At 43.1% G+C, this 16,361-nt stretch overlaps 1 protein-coding gene across 4 annotated transcripts in view; it reads left to right on the top strand.

The window, feature by feature from the left end:
- The window catches only part of VPS8 (VPS8 subunit of CORVET complex), an 81,890-nt gene that overhangs the window by 27,499 nt on the left and 38,030 nt on the right, over positions 1-16,361 (top strand). For 3 of the 4 annotated variants that reach the window (XM_063338237.1, XM_063338236.1, XM_063338239.1), the window contains 14 exons: positions 1,910-2,000; positions 3,093-3,139; positions 4,010-4,099; positions 4,482-4,528; positions 5,023-5,245; positions 6,203-6,292; positions 7,413-7,464; positions 7,752-7,794; positions 8,563-8,635; positions 10,004-10,123; positions 10,740-10,811; positions 13,436-13,555; positions 14,705-14,761; positions 15,177-15,259. In XM_063338237.1, coding sequence (XP_063194307.1) covers positions 1,910-2,000; positions 3,093-3,139; positions 4,010-4,099; positions 4,482-4,528; positions 5,023-5,245; positions 6,203-6,292; positions 7,413-7,464; positions 7,752-7,794; positions 8,563-8,635; positions 10,004-10,123; positions 10,740-10,811; positions 13,436-13,555; positions 14,705-14,761; positions 15,177-15,259 — 1,208 coding nt within the window. The remainder of the gene's footprint in view (positions 1-1,909; positions 2,001-3,092; positions 3,140-4,009; positions 4,100-4,481; positions 4,529-5,022; positions 5,246-6,202; positions 6,293-7,412; positions 7,465-7,751; positions 7,795-8,562; positions 8,636-10,003; positions 10,124-10,739; positions 10,812-13,435; positions 13,556-14,704; positions 14,762-15,176; positions 15,260-16,361) is intronic. The other variant, XM_063338238.1, reaches the window with a different exon arrangement.

Here is a 16,361-nt window from a genome sequence, read left to right as displayed (position 1 = left end):
GATAAACATACAGGAGTGGAAGGAAATCTGGTTTCCTATATTTCATCTCCAGCTACTGCAGGAATTACACCGTAAAATTCATCAAAGACTACCTTGAAAGTTAATTGGATTTTAGATCCTTGTTTCTGTTGGTAGAAGACTTATTTTTTTGAACATTGTTTCTCTGACAGCTGAAACCCTGTCAAGTTCCACACTAAAGTTCTTGGTGATCTATTTATGTCTATTTGTTCCTGCGTTGTTCTTGTCTCTTGCGTTAAACAGCAGGTTTTCCTTTCTGGATTATAACTTTGCAGTATGTATATTCAGTGTATGCATGTTCTTGCTCAGACTTTGTTTTGCGAGACTAAGCAAAGCTCTTTCATCATCCTCTTGTAAGAATACCTTCCCATTCCTTTCTTTCTTCATAGTCACTGTTCTCCGCACCTCCTTTGTGCTTGATTTCTTGAGTATACATAAACACTTTGGCACATATTACTCTGCGTAGGGTCTTATAAGTGCCATGCACAATGTCACCTGTTCTTTGCGTTCTCTGCCAGATACGTCGTTCCTCACACATCCTTGGGGCTCGTTTTGCTGTTCCTTTGGCTACATTATTATGTCTGTGGCTTCTGGCACTCTGGAGATTCACCAGTACCCCATAGCCAAACTCTTATTTCTGCTCTAAGTTGCTCGTACCATTGGACTCTTACTTCTGTTCATTCATTCTTCGCTCATACTTCTAATAACCAGCCTTAGGGGTCATCCTGTTGTTTCTGTCTTTCTTGTCAGCTGTCTCATATTATATGTTGACAGTTGGTAACCAGCAAACTTCATTAGTAAATTCAGCTTATGCCAAATTATTTGACCAAATCATTATGTAGAAGGGGGCTTCAAGGCTGATTCTCAGGGAACTCCCCAATAATTTTTTTTCCAGTCTCATATTTCTCCTTGAAGCAACAACCTTCACCATTTTTCCTCTTACCTGCTTTATGGCTCTTGTACACATCCAGGGTGATAAGTTCCTCCATGTGACTCTATTGAACTTTGATACAATTGCTGCTTTTTGTTACCAAGATCGCTTTCCGCTGCTAATTCTCCCTCCAGCCAGTCACTGCTTCTGGTAAACTGTTAATGAAAAGTCTTGCTTTGACCAATGATTTAATGTGCTGGTTTTCCTAGAATTCAGAAGTCAGTCACAACTTATATGCTCTGAGCCAACCTCCTTCTAATTACTTTGTAGTTTCTGATGTGCTGGAGGCCTCGTTATTGTAGGGGACTTTCTCAGGAGTTGCAATGGAGTGTGTGAGGTATTAGGGTGTCAAGCTGAGAGTTCTTGCTGCAGTACACAATGCTGGTCTGAGACTCAGGATCTCTCTTCCCTCAAAGAGTACTTTAACATTTTTACCTGGCATAAGAAGACTAGTGGTTAGTGGTGCTCAGCCTTCTGTGCTAATGATTCCTTAAAGTAGAAGACTCGCGACCTACTTCAGTCCTTGTTGACTGTGAACTCAGAAGAAAACCAAAGGTAGGATGAGTACACCTGTACGCTGAAAACATGGCAGAGCTTTTTGTTGTGCTCTAAGTGATGGGGCAAGGACAGGGAATGGAAAGCTTTTATTGTGATTGCAGACACTCACTGATACTGTGGGTCTCCCATCCATCAAGCGTCTGACCTAAAATGCAGCCCACAGGGACTTGATGTACTGGGCCCTGACATTTCTTTGTCTTTTTTTAACTGCCCAGCAGAAAATGTGCATGTGAGAGAATCTTTTTGAGATACTCTCCTTTACTGCAATGTGTTGAGAGCTGCTGATGTTTCCTGTCCCCTTGCTGTCAGGGATCATGACTCGCTACTGGTAAATGCTGATCTTAAGTGTGAGGGGATCATCTTTTGTGTAATACTAAGGTCCGGTATGACTTGTTATTTTAGAGAGTTGATCACCTGCTGAAACAAGAGCGTCTCACTGATGCCCTGGCTCTAGCTTGGTCTTTTTATGAAGGTAAAGCAAAGGCTGTAGTAGGTAAGTTTTGTTGGTGTGTGTTGTATTTGTTTTTTTTTTAATTGAAACCACTAGTGAAGGTTTCAAACCTATGCATGTGCTGAAATCACTGTTTTAGGGGGAAAAAAAAAAAGGGAAGATAATTGAATTGAAGAAGAGAAAGTAGGGTTGGGTTTGGCAGAAATAACACCTCTGATATGGATTGATTTGGCTTTTTTAGCATCATAAGTCCCTTTAGCAGCCTGCTATTTTCAAATGAAAATCAGACTTGTTACGACTCCTGTCTGTTGTCACTTTGCCATGAAGGAGGTGGATCCAGGTGGTAGAATATTCCTGAAGGTCATGCATGACCTGTAGGTAATCTTCAGTGTGATGTTCTGTCACCTCTGCCAAGCAGGTACTTTCATTCAGGTCTCCTCTGACTATACAACTGACTGAAAGAACTGCTGGGGTTTGGCACCATGTTTCCTATAAAGGAGGATGCTTTGCATGCACTTAGCTTGTTAGGATAAACATGTTAATTATGCCAGAAATTGTGGCTTGAACGGTCTGATTTGGACCGGACACATTGAATTTTCAGTCAATAACTTCTGATGGTTTTGACAGATGGGACTCACGTTCTCAGGATAAGATCCTCCTGCTGTGAATTTGCTAATATAGGAACATGTGCTTCCTTTAATGCATGGATGTAATGCAATTAAGCCACTCGTTTTTCAGTATTCAAAAGAATTACTGTCTTTTTGAGTTGGCATTTGAGAATTGTTTGCTCTTACAGTGTATTTAATTCAGCTTCTTTGCATGAGAGCATCCTCCAGCAATTAGCCTCATGTACAGTCTTTAACAGCCCTCCATTATTTGTTCTCTCAATGTTAAACAGCACTCAGATCTGTTCTGGCCATTCCTGTGCTGGAACAGTCTCTACATTGGGAGAATAAGCTCTTCAAAAGAAGAGCAGGCTAAAAGTAGACCACAAAATTGTGTATTTAGATATCTTAGATATAAGACCTCTCTGTCTTAAGGGTGGTAGTGTTGGCATCTGAACTGTGGGATTTACATGTCCACTTGTAGCTTAGATGAGAAAAGTTTCTTTTTTCCCTTCCTCATTCTTTCTAGGCTTGTCTGGGGACACGAGCAAGCGGAAAGCAGTCATTGCAGACCGAGTGAGTCACTGATCTCTTCCTAACCGGAGTTTCACGTATGCTGATGTGATACTAACTGTCCTTGGACGGGGTGGCTTCTGTCCTCCAGAAGTTAGTCCAACTAACTCTAGAAAGTGTACATGTGCCTCTTGCTAAGGCTGTGAGCAGGATTTAGGAGAGAGTTGGAAATACCTTTTGGGTAAAGGTGGGGATAAAATCTGCAGCAGTAGCAAAGCAAAATGTGACATTATCATCCAGGCCTTGAGGTCTCTGGTACCATTTTTGTAGGTAACTCCAGAGTTTCCTGACCTCTGGTTGGCAAGTGTCAATCAGTGTATAACCTGCTGACTCTCAGGGTGAAAACTTTGCTCCATGTATACATGGACATGGAATAAACTCTTCAACTAGTCCTTTTCAGTTGTTACAGGAATCTGTGTCTGGGAAGGGTGTGTTTAAAATACGTAATTATTGCAATAATTATTCACCTGTACTTTGTTCTTCGTGGATATCTTATTTTCAGGTAAATGAGTGTTAGTATTTAAGATACTATAACTTAAGCTTTGGGTAAAAACCACGGCCCAGATGAGCTTTGTGCTTCAGGATGTATTCGTTGGCCTGAAAATTTGCTGGCAGACCGGCTGCCCAGTGTCTCGGTCAGTTAAAGTTAGCGTAGGCCTTCAGTATCCAACTGAGCCACTTTTATGCCGTGTCGTGCCATTGCCTCTTGGTAGCCTCTTCCCCCTTCTCCTTCCTGCCCACAATAGGTCATAGCCAAAATGGGACAATAGAGTTTACGTTGCTGCCAACCCCCAAGTCAGACTGTTAAATGTACTACCAAGTAAGGCCTCTAGTGTAGGATGTGAGTGAATTTTCTTGTTTATTGTAATTCAGATGGTTGAAATCCTTCTCCATTACGCCGATCGGACTTTGAAGAAATGTCCTGACCAAGGAAAAATCCAGGTTATGGAACAACATTTTCAGGTATGGTGCTCTAGAGGACTCTCTTGTATAGATGTTTTGAATTTTTCAATCAGACCTTGCTTTGCTGCAAAAATTACTTGTCTATTTTTGAAAAATATCGCTGTGGTTCGCCTGAACTCTCACCTCTGTTGTGTGCTCTAATGAAATCAGGACTTAGTCACAGTCAGGTGGCAGAGTAGAACCTGTACAGCCTCTGTCCTCTGCAGAAGGGTGATTAGAGCTTTTGTCCATATGAAAGAGCATATGGGAAAACCTGTAACCATGCCAGCTACCAGCTGACTCAGATAACTCATTGATTCTGCTCTGTGTTGGCCAGGCTTCATTTTGTGCTCTGCAGGATTTTTGGCAGTCCCTACAGCTTTTTTTGTGTTTTCTTCCGCAGGACGTGGTGCCTGTCATAGTTGATTACAGTCTCTTACTCCAGCGCACGTAAGTCTGAGTTTGCAAGCCTGTCTCCCAAGGTGGACCTCCAACCCGTGTAGTCCTGAGTGCTGTCTCCTATAATACCACATGGTTTAGAGGAATTCTATCGTATCATATATCACAGTTTAGAGGAACGCGTAAAAACTGATACTAAAGTCAGGGTACTCAGTACTCAAAGAAAAGCGCATCTTAAATTTTCATTGATGTGTTGAGGAAGAAAAGTTTGCCTCAAACTGTTTCCCCAACACCAGCTGCCTTGATAGATTTTCCTATTGTCATTATTTCCCCTCCAACAGCAGGGGTGTTTTGTGCTGCAGCATCCATAGATTTGTTCTGTGCAGTTGCCTGTAACTTGCATCAGTATAGGAGCTGAACAGGGCATTCAGCTCCTGAGTTTGAGAAATAGAGAAAATGGAGTTTCATTTGAAGCCCTCAGAAAGTAGATAAGTAAGGAGATTTTAGTAAGATTATTTGATAACTAAACATTTCTTTCCCTCTAGGGATCTATTATTTAACCAGATATATGATAAGATGAGTGAGAATTCTGTAGCTAAAGGCGTCTTTCTGGAGTGCTTGGAGCCATATATCTTAAGTGATAAGCTGATGGGAATCACAGCTCAAGTGATGAAAGACTTGCTGCTTCACTTCCAAGACAAGAACAGGTTGGAGAACTTGGAAGCCTGCATTGTGCATATGGATATCACCAGCTTAGACATACAGCAGGTGAGCTGTTGTACTGTATACCGTATTGAGTTCCTCTGAATACATCACAACATGCCCTAGTCACTGATGCGAACTGGTTGTGCTTTTAAGCACAGCGTAGCACATGGAAAACAAGGTGTCACCTTTCAGCAGACAAGATTTATGTAGTCTAAATCATTCATGCCTTTTGGGCGCTAATTTGTAACAGAACTTAACCCTGTGTCCCTGGGATCAAATTCAGTGAATATGGGAATTCCTTAGCATGGCTGTGTCCATCCTGCATACTCCTACAAACGTGGTTTGCTCCCCCAGTTTGTGTCCTGGGATAGATATCAGCAGTTGAATGGGTTGGAAACTCCTAGTCCGTCAGGATTAGTCTGATATTCACAATCAGTCTTCCCTGCTTTGAGTGCCTTACCTAAAATCAAAGGCTGCAAGGGCACTAGAAACTGAAGTTGCGTTTGTCAGTTTGGTGCTTGCCAGCCTGCTCTGCTCGGGCGCTAGCTCTTGCATGACAAAGTTAGTGGAGCAAGGAGGGGTTCCTGCTGGGTAGTCCTGTTTTCCTTCGCCAGTTTTTGTTTCCACAGCATGGCTTTCCATTCCAAGGAGGGAACTGCTTGGGAGCTTGACAAAATGATTCACTAACCCAGCCAAAAGGCAAACTAGTGCAATCAAGAGTATCGAAGAACTGATTTTTTTAAAATTTTTTTTATTCCTTAACCTCACTCAGGTTATGAATGTCAGAATCTAAACTGCTAGATTCCATGTTTGCAGTGTGAGCAATAAGCTGGATACTCCCTTTGGGGATTTGGGGTCCTTGCAGAGACTAGTTTTGCAAGTGGAAATTCTCATTCTGCTTTAACTCATACTGTCGGACGACGCAAGTGCAGGGACAGAGATTGTATTTGAGAGACTGGGCAATGAGAAACTGAGCTAAGAGCAGCTGCGTATCTACGTTGTGCTTTGTTTGCCTTGCAGGTAGTTCTTCTATGCTGGGAAAACCATCTCTATGATGCCATGATCTACGTCTACAACAGTGGGATGAATGACTTCATTAGTCCTATGGAGGTAGGAAAGATGCCCAGTGCAGTCAGTTATTTGTGTGTTAGCAATGGTCTTCCTGAGAAACAGCATTTCAAACCCAATGCGTTATCTTCACGTTCAATGTGTCTATATTCTTTTTTTTTTTTTTTTTTTTTCATTTCAAGGGAGAAAACAGGTATGATATATGCAGTTTATTTGACTCGATGCAGTAGAGGAGCAAAGTAATTTGTAATTACTGTGCTTTAGAACACAAATTTCACTCCTGAGGTACCAATGCTCTGCAGAGTTAGAGCGTGTTAATAAAATAAACATAAAACAAAAGCAGCAGAAGAGAGTAACATGACGACTTAAGGAGATCGTGCATTTTAAAACTGTCTGCTAACAGCTTTGTTGCTGGTGGTGAGCGTGGCTTATGTGGCGTGATGTTCTGAGAAAGCATCAGCTTTCTGTGCAATAGGATTGATGGAGGTGTAGGCGTGAGAGGTTCTGTGGACACCCCATGCTTTTTGTCCTTTGTACTGTTCTTCCTCTGCTGACACAATAGTATATTAATATGTATTAAAGAGTAATGGAAACAAAGGGTGAACTTAACTGTGTACAGAATTCAGAAAAAAAGCTAGAAGCAGCCCTTGCATTGAGGCAGGCCGTGTTCTTAGCACTTGGGTGGGATCCGTGTCTGTCAGCAGTAGCACGGGACTCAGGGTGATGCTGTAACTGAAGGCCCTGCTGATGCTGGAATCCTGAAGATGCGCCTGATGTACCAATGGCTCTTGAAGCCTGTAGCTATGACGTCAAGGTGTTTCATGATGGAAGCCCTGCTGGTATTTGCTCAGTAGTGCTGAAATAGAGAGCTGGAAGTGGGGCTGGTCAGTTATGCTCTGACTCTTACTTCTGGGACTACTGAACGTGCTTTTTTTTTAGTGCGCCCCGTGCTTAGGATTAGATCTGATTGAATGAAGGCTGTTTTTTCATATGTCATAACAAAGCATCCTTTGCCACATCTTGGTGTCCTCTGTGCCTTTTAATTGTAAGCCATGGTGAGAAAGCAGAGATCGTGGGGAAGACACCCCATTGATCTCTGCTTTAAGACCACGCAGATTTTTTGCCTTGAGCTGCTTGAGCAGTGCTTGCTTTCTTATTACAGAAGCTGTTCAAAGTCATTGCTCCTCCACTGAACGCTGGGAAGTCTCTCACAGGTACAGAATTCTTTCCCTTTCGGGGTTTCTAGTTCTGATATTTGATGTTTTGAATATCTCTAGTCACTTCCAACAGAGGGATGCAAAAAGGTTCATACCCAATAGAAGGGTCTTGGAGAACAGGAAAGTGTTCTAGTACTATTTACTATGCGTAAAGCTGCTCGACTCACTGTGTGTAAAACTGCCTTTGTGTCAGATGAGGTGTTTTGCTAACAGCTGGGAAAAAGAATCGCATGTCCGTATGTTGTCTTGTGAAGAAAAGGTGACAAATAATTTTTGTTTTGTAGATGAGCAGGTGGTAATGGGCAACAAGCTGCTTGTATATATAAGGTAAGGTTCTTTAGAAAGTGTGTGAGGTCCTGACAAATTTTTAACTCGCTATAGTTGCATAATCTTAGAGTGTGCTTCAACATCTGAGAGGCTGCGTAAAATAGCAATGGCTACTTTGTACAGCTGACTTAAAGTTCCAATGGCTTCTTGTTACATGTTGTGTGAGTGGATAGGATAAAGTTGGAGACTTAGAGCTGAAGTTGCTGCTGATATGGCAAGACCATGTCTTTATCTTCAGAATTTGGTTTGAGTGAGGTCTTGTCCTGTGTGTGACACAGCGCTCCGTGTCCAAGGAGTCCGTAGCCTGAAAAGCTGTATTTTAGCCCTTTCTGCTGTGCCTTTTGGGATAGCTCTGCTGCTTGCTGTGTTGCCTGTCATTTGCAGGAAGTCATTCTGAGATTGCACAGTAGTGACTAGTTCTACATTACTCTTCTGTAATGGGTAATGTGTTACTTGTTCTGCATTACTCCTGCTTCCTAAAATGCAAGAGTAAAGATTTTTGTGAGAAATACTGAGTTTCCCTATTACTTTTCTGCTGTGTAATGGCGTACCTCAGATGCAAATTCATGCAGTGCATTGGCTTATTGTGCATTAGCAGCAGTGCTGTCTGCAATGCTTGCTTTCATGATTTACAAAATACATTTGTTTGGCTTATTTAAATTATTTTATTTTTTGGCTGTTCTTAATCTGTTTATTTTATTTTTGGATGTTTTTAATCTGTTTAATGTCAGGATGTAATAAAAATGCCTTTCCTCTCCTTTTCTATAGCTGCTGCTTGGCAGGCCGGGCATATCCATTGGGCGATATTCCTGAAGATCTGGTACCTTTGGTTAAAAATCAGGTGAGCAACCTTTGAAAAGGAAACTTTCCCAAATGAGGTTTTTAGAAGCTGCTGCTTATGTCTTATTTCATGGGTTTCTGATAGAAAACTTATCATCAATCTGATAGCTGTACCCTTGTGATATGAGTATATACCACTGTAAATCCCAAATAAATTCTTAAAGAATGAAATCACACAGTTGTAATCTGAACGTTCAAGCTTAACATTTTTCTTTCAACTGTAAATTGGGGTGTGGGAACATAGAGGTTTTTAGTGGCAGTAATGCTGATTAAGTTTTTTCCTTATTCTTTACTACAAAGTTAACAGAAATTTGTAGTCGTTTCTTCTTTCTAAACTTGCCTATGACTTGTCTAATATTGGAGGATTTTCCCCGCTTAAGTGCATGTAACATGGGATTGACAGGAGTAGAAAGTGAAATAACATCAAAGAACACTAAGTAAATATTCCTTCCTCTGGCTCATGCCAAAACTTCAATTTGTGTTGGAGTTTTCCCACCTCATTATTACATCTCTGGCCTCTCTGCACAGCGAAGTGTTAGGTGAGTCTGAAAGTCAAGCTGCTAACTCCTCCTGGCTTCACTGCCACCGTGGTGACGGAAAATTAACTTGGAACAGGAGTAATTGAGAGAAGGTGGCATTTCCTGAGGATGGCTGGGAGAGTGTATTGCCTGTCACTTCTCCGTGGGATCCCAGTGCGTGTCTGAACACACATACTCAGGAGCGCTGGTCAGTCTGCAGCAGTCTGCTCGCTCTCTGCTGGAAGCCAGATCTCTTGTGAGCGTGTTTGAGACAACCAGAGCTGTCGCTGCCCTGTTCGTTCCCTGGGAGGCACTGGACACCTCTGTGAGTGGTTCAGTACAGGGAGCTGCCTTCATTTTGAAAGACATGCTCAGATTTCAGGAACTAGGAAGTCAGTGGAGGAGACAGAGAGTGGAATAGCACCCAAGTCAGTCTTGGGAGCGCCAAAAGCTTTGTGCCTCAAAGTGTGGGGGCAGATTTGACTGGCTCTTCCCAAGGGAACTGCCGACACGGAGAGGAGCTGTGCCCTGGATAAGGAGGAGTTGCACAGCTTCTCAGGAGAGCTGCCAGGAAGGGGAGGGAGTCATCTAATTTCACACATTTTGGTCTGCAAGTATAAGCCTTAATTTTCGCTTGATCTTAAATTGGTTGGCGAGTCTAAGGAGGGGGATTTTTTTTCCTACTAACAAGCAGCAGAAAACATCTTTCAAGTAAGAACACTGATGGACTCCTGAGGTGCTTTAAAGCTTAGTGCAAAGCAGGTAACGATGCCGCTTTCCCATGTACTGGTGCTGTCAGTTATCTGAAATCCGTAGGAAATCTCCTAAGTTTGTTTGAATTTTCATTGCAGGTCTTTGAATTTCTCATCCGGCTGCATTCAACTGAGGGATCCGTGGACGAAGAGGTCTACCCTTATGTTCGTACCTTGCTGCACTTCGATACTCGGGAATTCCTTAATGTTCTTGCTCTGGTAAGAGATTGCTGATCTCCTCCGAGAGAAAAATACAGTGCCGGTTCTTCCTTCATCTGGGTCATGGATGCATGATTTGTAACGTGTGATCTGTAAAATTCCTATTAAAAAGTTCATGCTTTAGCTAAACCAGTAGTTACTGGCTTGACGCAGGAACAGTTTTGATGTCTGTTCTATAAGATATCAGAGGAGATCATAATAGTAATTTATGTCGCGAAATGAGATTGATGAAAGTGACATCTTTCATCAAAGAAGACTCTGATAGCAGAGGTCATCTTTAAAGCACAGGTAAAACAAGAATAATGTATTTCTAAAGAGTGTTTTAGTACCCACATCTTTCTCCTGCATAAAGATTCATCTTTCTTCCTATCCAAATTTACCAAATTTCCTCTCTCTGTCTGGACCTTTTGCTTTTACCTGAATATGTAAGAATCGTTTTGGTAGTTAGAAAAGAGCAAATTGTGTCTTGGAACCTGGTGCTTAGGTGATATGCTCAGAAAGGACTTAAAAGCACTGTCAGCTTTGTGATATGGCTGCTGCTTTGTTTTTGCTTGTATTTTTGGGGTTGGCAGTGGCGAGCATTCTTCTCAAGGTGTCGGTGTTTTGCCTCATGCAGACTTTTGAAGACTTTAAGAATGACAAGCAAGCTGTGGAATATCAACAGAGAATTGTGGACATACTTCTGAAAGTGAGTGTGCCTGAAAATTAACCTCTGTGTTTACATCTGACTGATATACAACACTGTGCAGCAAAAGCTGTAATTTGGACGAGGCGTTTCCAGTCCTGCCCTGGATGACACCTCTGAGAAGGTGGTGGGCTGGAGCGTGGATTCCCCTCGGCCAAGGCTGTCGGTTGGATATTGGGAAGTGGTGCTTCGTGCACGTTAAACATGGTGACAGAGAGGTCTCCATTCCTGTCTCTGATTTCACCTGGGTTGTACTCTGTTGTCAAATTTCTCCTCTCCGCACTGTTAAGTTTATTTTTATCTGCTTCTCATTGATTCCCCTCCCAGTGGTGGTGGTGGGGGGAGGTCCCAGGAATCCTGTGCTTGGCAACGTGCCAGCGTTCTTCTGGTAAAACCCTGCTCCCAGTATCTGTAAACGCTGTGTTTGGGATGTAACATACCCAGAATGACAGGCCTATCTTTAGTAAATGGGAGAGAAGAGGAATGTCAGAGTTATCAGCCTGGTGCTCTAGAAATCACTTGTCATCTGCAGACTGTGTTCCCTAACAATGAATGTTCTCATTAAAAGCTATCGCTGCCAAATGCCGGTTGCTTTCCCCTTCAAAGCTGTCAGCATTAATAATGAGTAGCTCCACTTGGAAGCTGTTTATGTATAAACATATCATAAGTAGCATTTCCCTGTCACTGTCATCGAGAGCAAGGGCACCAGCGAGTGAATTTGGTGACAGTGCTGCCGCAGGAGGCTGTGTTGGAGGGGCTGAGATTATGCCGCTGTGGGGACACTTCTGTGAGCCTGCCTGTGTAGGACATTACTGTAAGGATGTTTGTTAGCCCTGTGCTGGGTTAGGCCCTGCTTTTTTGTGTCTTTAGCTGCCGTCAGCAGGAGGTGGCACACTGCAGCTGTGTTCTGGAGCTACTGTGGGCTGTGTTCCTGTGGCACGGCGTAGGCTGGATCGAGCGGTGTACAGCCCTACTCTGTGCTGTTGGCCACAGAGCAAATGTCCACCGTGACAGAATTCAACCCTGCTCTTGGAGGGGAAAGGGAGGGCAATTGTGAGAAGTGCTACAGGATTAAACGTATCTGCAGGCAAACAATTTGGTCTTGTGAGAACTGTCAGTCCCTTGGTCAGGAATCTGCTCTCCCTTTGTATAAAAATGTAAAAAAACCCAAACTTAGAACTCTTTATTTAAATTTATCATTGGAAAAAAACCTCACTTAAGAAATATCTGCACTTTTAAAATAGTTCGGTGAACACAGACATCCTGCTAATGCAGCTCTAATCTTTGCCAAATATATTGTCTTTTAGAAGGTCCACATGGCTGGCCTGCAGCCTCTGTAAGGTTGCTCTGTTTCAGAGGTACAGTGTTGTCACCTTCACGTGGACTGATGAGGACACCCCATTTGCGAAAAACAAAGCCAAAATGAATAAAACACAGCTGTCATTTTAGTGAGCCATACATTTTAATGCTATTAGCTAACATTATTCTGGCTAGGCTCCTGTATAAAATAGCCTTTTTACACAGAACATGAAGATTGAAAAAGAATGATAGCATTAGCTGATGTTTCCAGCAGAGCTCTACTGGATTCCTTAACGTGTCTTACCTGTCTGCCTCCACTTGTGTAAGATAACCATGAGCATCTCCTGGGGATCTGGAACTCCAGCTCACTTTAAGAAATCAATTTTATCTCCCAAGCTTAGACTTAATGAGGTTATACACTGTGAGATGCTCCGTGCCTGGGCTTTGCTAGAGCCATTCTTAGATGTTAGCTGACAGAGTTGCTCAGGTGATGGATTTCCTCCCAGCTAAACCCACTGCTTTTGGAGGGGGACTCTCCAAACGGGGGCATTTCACTTTCCCTTAGTGTTTAGGATTTTTTTAGAAGCATGAGACAGCAAAGTCAGGACACATCACACTTGTTTTTCATATACCAGACAGGTGACAAGCGCTTCTCAGGTTTCAAATCCCTTTTGTAGTGACTCTTAGATATTCCATTTTTCTGTAATTTCTAGTCAAGTCGGCACAGCCACAAGTTTCTCAAAATATTCACAGACTAACAGCTAATTTAATGTGAGAAAAGAAACTTCCCCAAACCTACAGTCGTTTCTTAGTCGTTTGATCAGTTCTTCCGCATACCACAATTGAAGTGGTGAGCGCCTGGAGGTTAAAGTCAAATGTATTTTTTTTTTCTCCTAAAATTATTAATTTCATCTTTTTTCCTCACGTGACAACATTTCTCTGCTCAGAAGCTCTGTTGCATGTCCAGTGATCAGCACAGACTACAGAGATGGAGATAAATGTGGGTTTGGAGCCCCCTCACACCCGAAAATCAGGGGCATGCAAGAATACTTCCCTTGAGTATAGGGCAGAGAGGTCGAGCCCCTTCAGCTTTAGGACAGAGGTGATGTAGCAAGGACACGTCCACTGTCTGTGTCTTCAGGTGACACAGTGAAATGCCATGGAAGATAGCTTATCTTCTGACCTTCAGGGTGGACTAGCACCAGGAGATTGTGTGGATGGCTGGGGTAGGATTTGTTGTTGCAGCGTCCTGATTGCTTTCCCAGAGACAGCTGCAGAATCAATGGCCTGTGTTTTTGTTTCCCCCTTTTCTCTCTGATGCTTCTCAGGTCATGGTAGAGAATTCTGACTTCACCCCATCGCAGGTTGGCTGTCTCTTTACCTTCCTTGCCCGTCAGCTCGCCAAGCCCAACAACACGTTGTTTGTGAACAGGACGCTTTTTGATCAGGCAAGTATTCTTTTGTGATGGGCAGAAAAAAATTCCAAACAGGGTGCAGCACCACAGAAAATGTGGTTAGTGCTGTGGACTGAAGCAATTCTGGAAGGACTGGTGCATTATAAAACCGCATCTTGCTGGGACCTTGTTTTGGTTTCAGAGAAGCAGAGTAGGAGAGACCACAGAAGCACAGTAAGCTTCATATTTCAGCTTGCCTGCTGGAATTGTATGAGATGGAACAGCTTCTGCTCCTCTCCATGGAATGGCAGATTCCTGTAGTCATTAGCATGTCAGGAGAGGGAAAGCAAAGGCCCATAAGGGCCAGAACCAAGCTGTTTATCTTTAAGCCCCAGTGAATGTTTTGGTGGCTAATACACTTGTTTCATGTATGAAGATGCCAAGATAGGGAGATAAAGGACGTGAGCTTATAGAGCTTGTATAGCTGGTAATTTCTAGTTTGTATGGCCACCGTCCTTCTCTGCTGTTTGAAATAGGCTGATATGCACTGATGCGTGCCTAAAGCTTGCCCGGGTTAAGTTTATATCCCAGTTTAAGCCCTAGAAATTCCTGGGACTGAGGAGGTGGTTTCAATGGCTTTAGCAGTCATACTTCAGTGATGTGTGAACTGAATGTGAACACTAATGAAAAAGAAGTTAGAAAATATACATCCTTTGTCGTAATTTAAGACCAAAGAAGTCTGTGGAGGCTAAATGGATTTGGATTAAACACTGTAATTACAGATCTATTAAATTTTATGAATAACATGATTTCCTGTTTTTCTGGGAGGGCTGGCACAGCCTGGGAGAGAAGTCAAAAGGGTCAGCGCAGGGGTTCCAGCCATTTGATGTGTGGCCCATGGCAGGGCCGTGGGGTCCCCTGGGTTCTTCTACATTCCCTGGGTTCCCCAAAGTCTGATTCTAGATCCTGGTGCAGAGTTGTGGGTTTCCCTCTCTGGAGTCTTTCAGCAGTTCTTGGTTACTCCAGTATTCTCGAGTGTCCTTAGTTATATGACGAAGTAGAGATGAATAGTACAATCAGATCGCACTGTTGTGTTCTGATTTGCTCTTGCCGTTATTGGTGCTGACAATCCGCTTGTTAGGTTTATGCTAACAGCTGTGGTAACTAGGCCTGACTCATGCCACCCTCTTCATCCTTGCACAGGTCCTTGAGTTTCTGTGCAGTCCGGATGATGACTCCCGCCATTCGGAGAGGCAGCAGGTAACGGCCTTCAAGGGAATGTTTCTTTAAGCACCAGGTGCGAGTGGAGCGTAGAGCAAAGTCCAGCCTCATTGGGAACATTTGCTGGCTGAAGGTCCTATGCTAATGCAGTCACCGAGCACAGGAACGGTGGCCAGTATGGAAGAATTGGGCAGTGCTGTACACAGCAGGAGTGAAGGAGGATCCGACCCCAGCATTGCCCGCAGGAGAGGTTTGACAGCAGTAAGAACAGAAGCAGGAAAAGTCCTGGATAAGCGCATGACCTTCATAGTTAATGGACAATCAATTAAAAAAATCTGTAAAATAAGCCCTGTGTTAATGCAAAGTGTAATGGAGCAGGAAGAGTGTACTTTTGAATGGCACTGTCTGTCCAGCTGCTATTGCAATATAAATAACTGGCCTTCAATATCTGCAGGTCCTTTTAGAATTGCTCCAGGCAGGAGGGATAGTACAGTTTGAAGAGACCCGTCTTATCCAAATGGCAGAAAAAGCAGAATTGTAAGTTGCCATGTACAATATATAAATACTACCTTTAAATCTCCTCCAGAGCTTTTTTCCTCCACGTTTCTTGTTCCTGCTTCGCAGCTGTGTTTGGGATTATTTTGCCTATGCATTCACATATGCTTCATTTAATATGTTCATATTTAGTCCCAGTCTTTCTATCTTAACTCTACTGAGTGTTCTTACAGAAAGCATCGTTAAGAGGAGAGGGGATAGAGCTATGGAGACCCTTCAGCATGAAACCCTGTGGGGACTGATGAGTTTTGGCACTTCCTACCCTAGAGCCCAGGCTTTGTTTAACAGTATAGTTGTATATTTGAGTGCTCTGCCACTGACAGATGGAGATGACTCGTTGGGGTGAGACCCACAGGTGGATTTAAAAGCACGAAGGGGTCTGAAGCCACCCCCATGGTACTCATTTTAGAACTGAGTAGGAGAGACAAACAGTGTCTGGAAAGGCTGAAAATTTCCACCATCTCCAGCTTTACGCTTCCAGAAGGAGTCTGTCATGCCTGACCAGAGTCAGCCAGGGAGGGGGCATCTGTGTCCCAAGACTTGAATTTGGCTGTTAGGTGAATTAATCCACCATGTGACAGAGGACCCGAGGGGTAGAAGTGCAGTGGTGGGGTACGCCGTGCCTGTCTTCCTGCCTGTCCTAGAAGGAGTTACTCAACCAAATTTTTCAGACTCGAGAAATGTGGTTTTTTTTCTCCTTGCTTCAGAGACTTTGACAGCCAGAACCACCAGCTCAGCCACTTTTATCAGAGCTAAAAGACCTATAGTGTAATGTTATTTAGCAGACTCTTCATTTGTTTTGCCTCAGTTGCATCTGTTTTTATCTAATGCTTATTAAAATCTGAAGGTAGGAAGCTGTGTCATAACACATTGCTGAGTCATGTTCAGAGTGTTTCTTCAAATCAATATTGTGGATTGGCCTAGTTTAGAGTTGAGTGTGTTACGGAAATAAGGAAGATGATCTATGAAGAGCAGAACCTGTGAAACCTGATTTCTTTAAGGATTTTTGTCCCCTGTCACTTGCCTCTCACCTTAGTAACTCTGATTTTAGATTAGATGAGATGTGAGGAAGCAATTCTTTGCT

Source organism: Chroicocephalus ridibundus, chromosome 6, assembly GCF_963924245.1.
Source record: "Chroicocephalus ridibundus chromosome 6, bChrRid1.1, whole genome shotgun sequence".
Lineage (NCBI taxonomy): Eukaryota > Metazoa > Chordata > Aves > Charadriiformes > Laridae > Chroicocephalus > Chroicocephalus ridibundus.
This window is presented reverse-complemented; position numbering and strand designations above follow the sequence as displayed.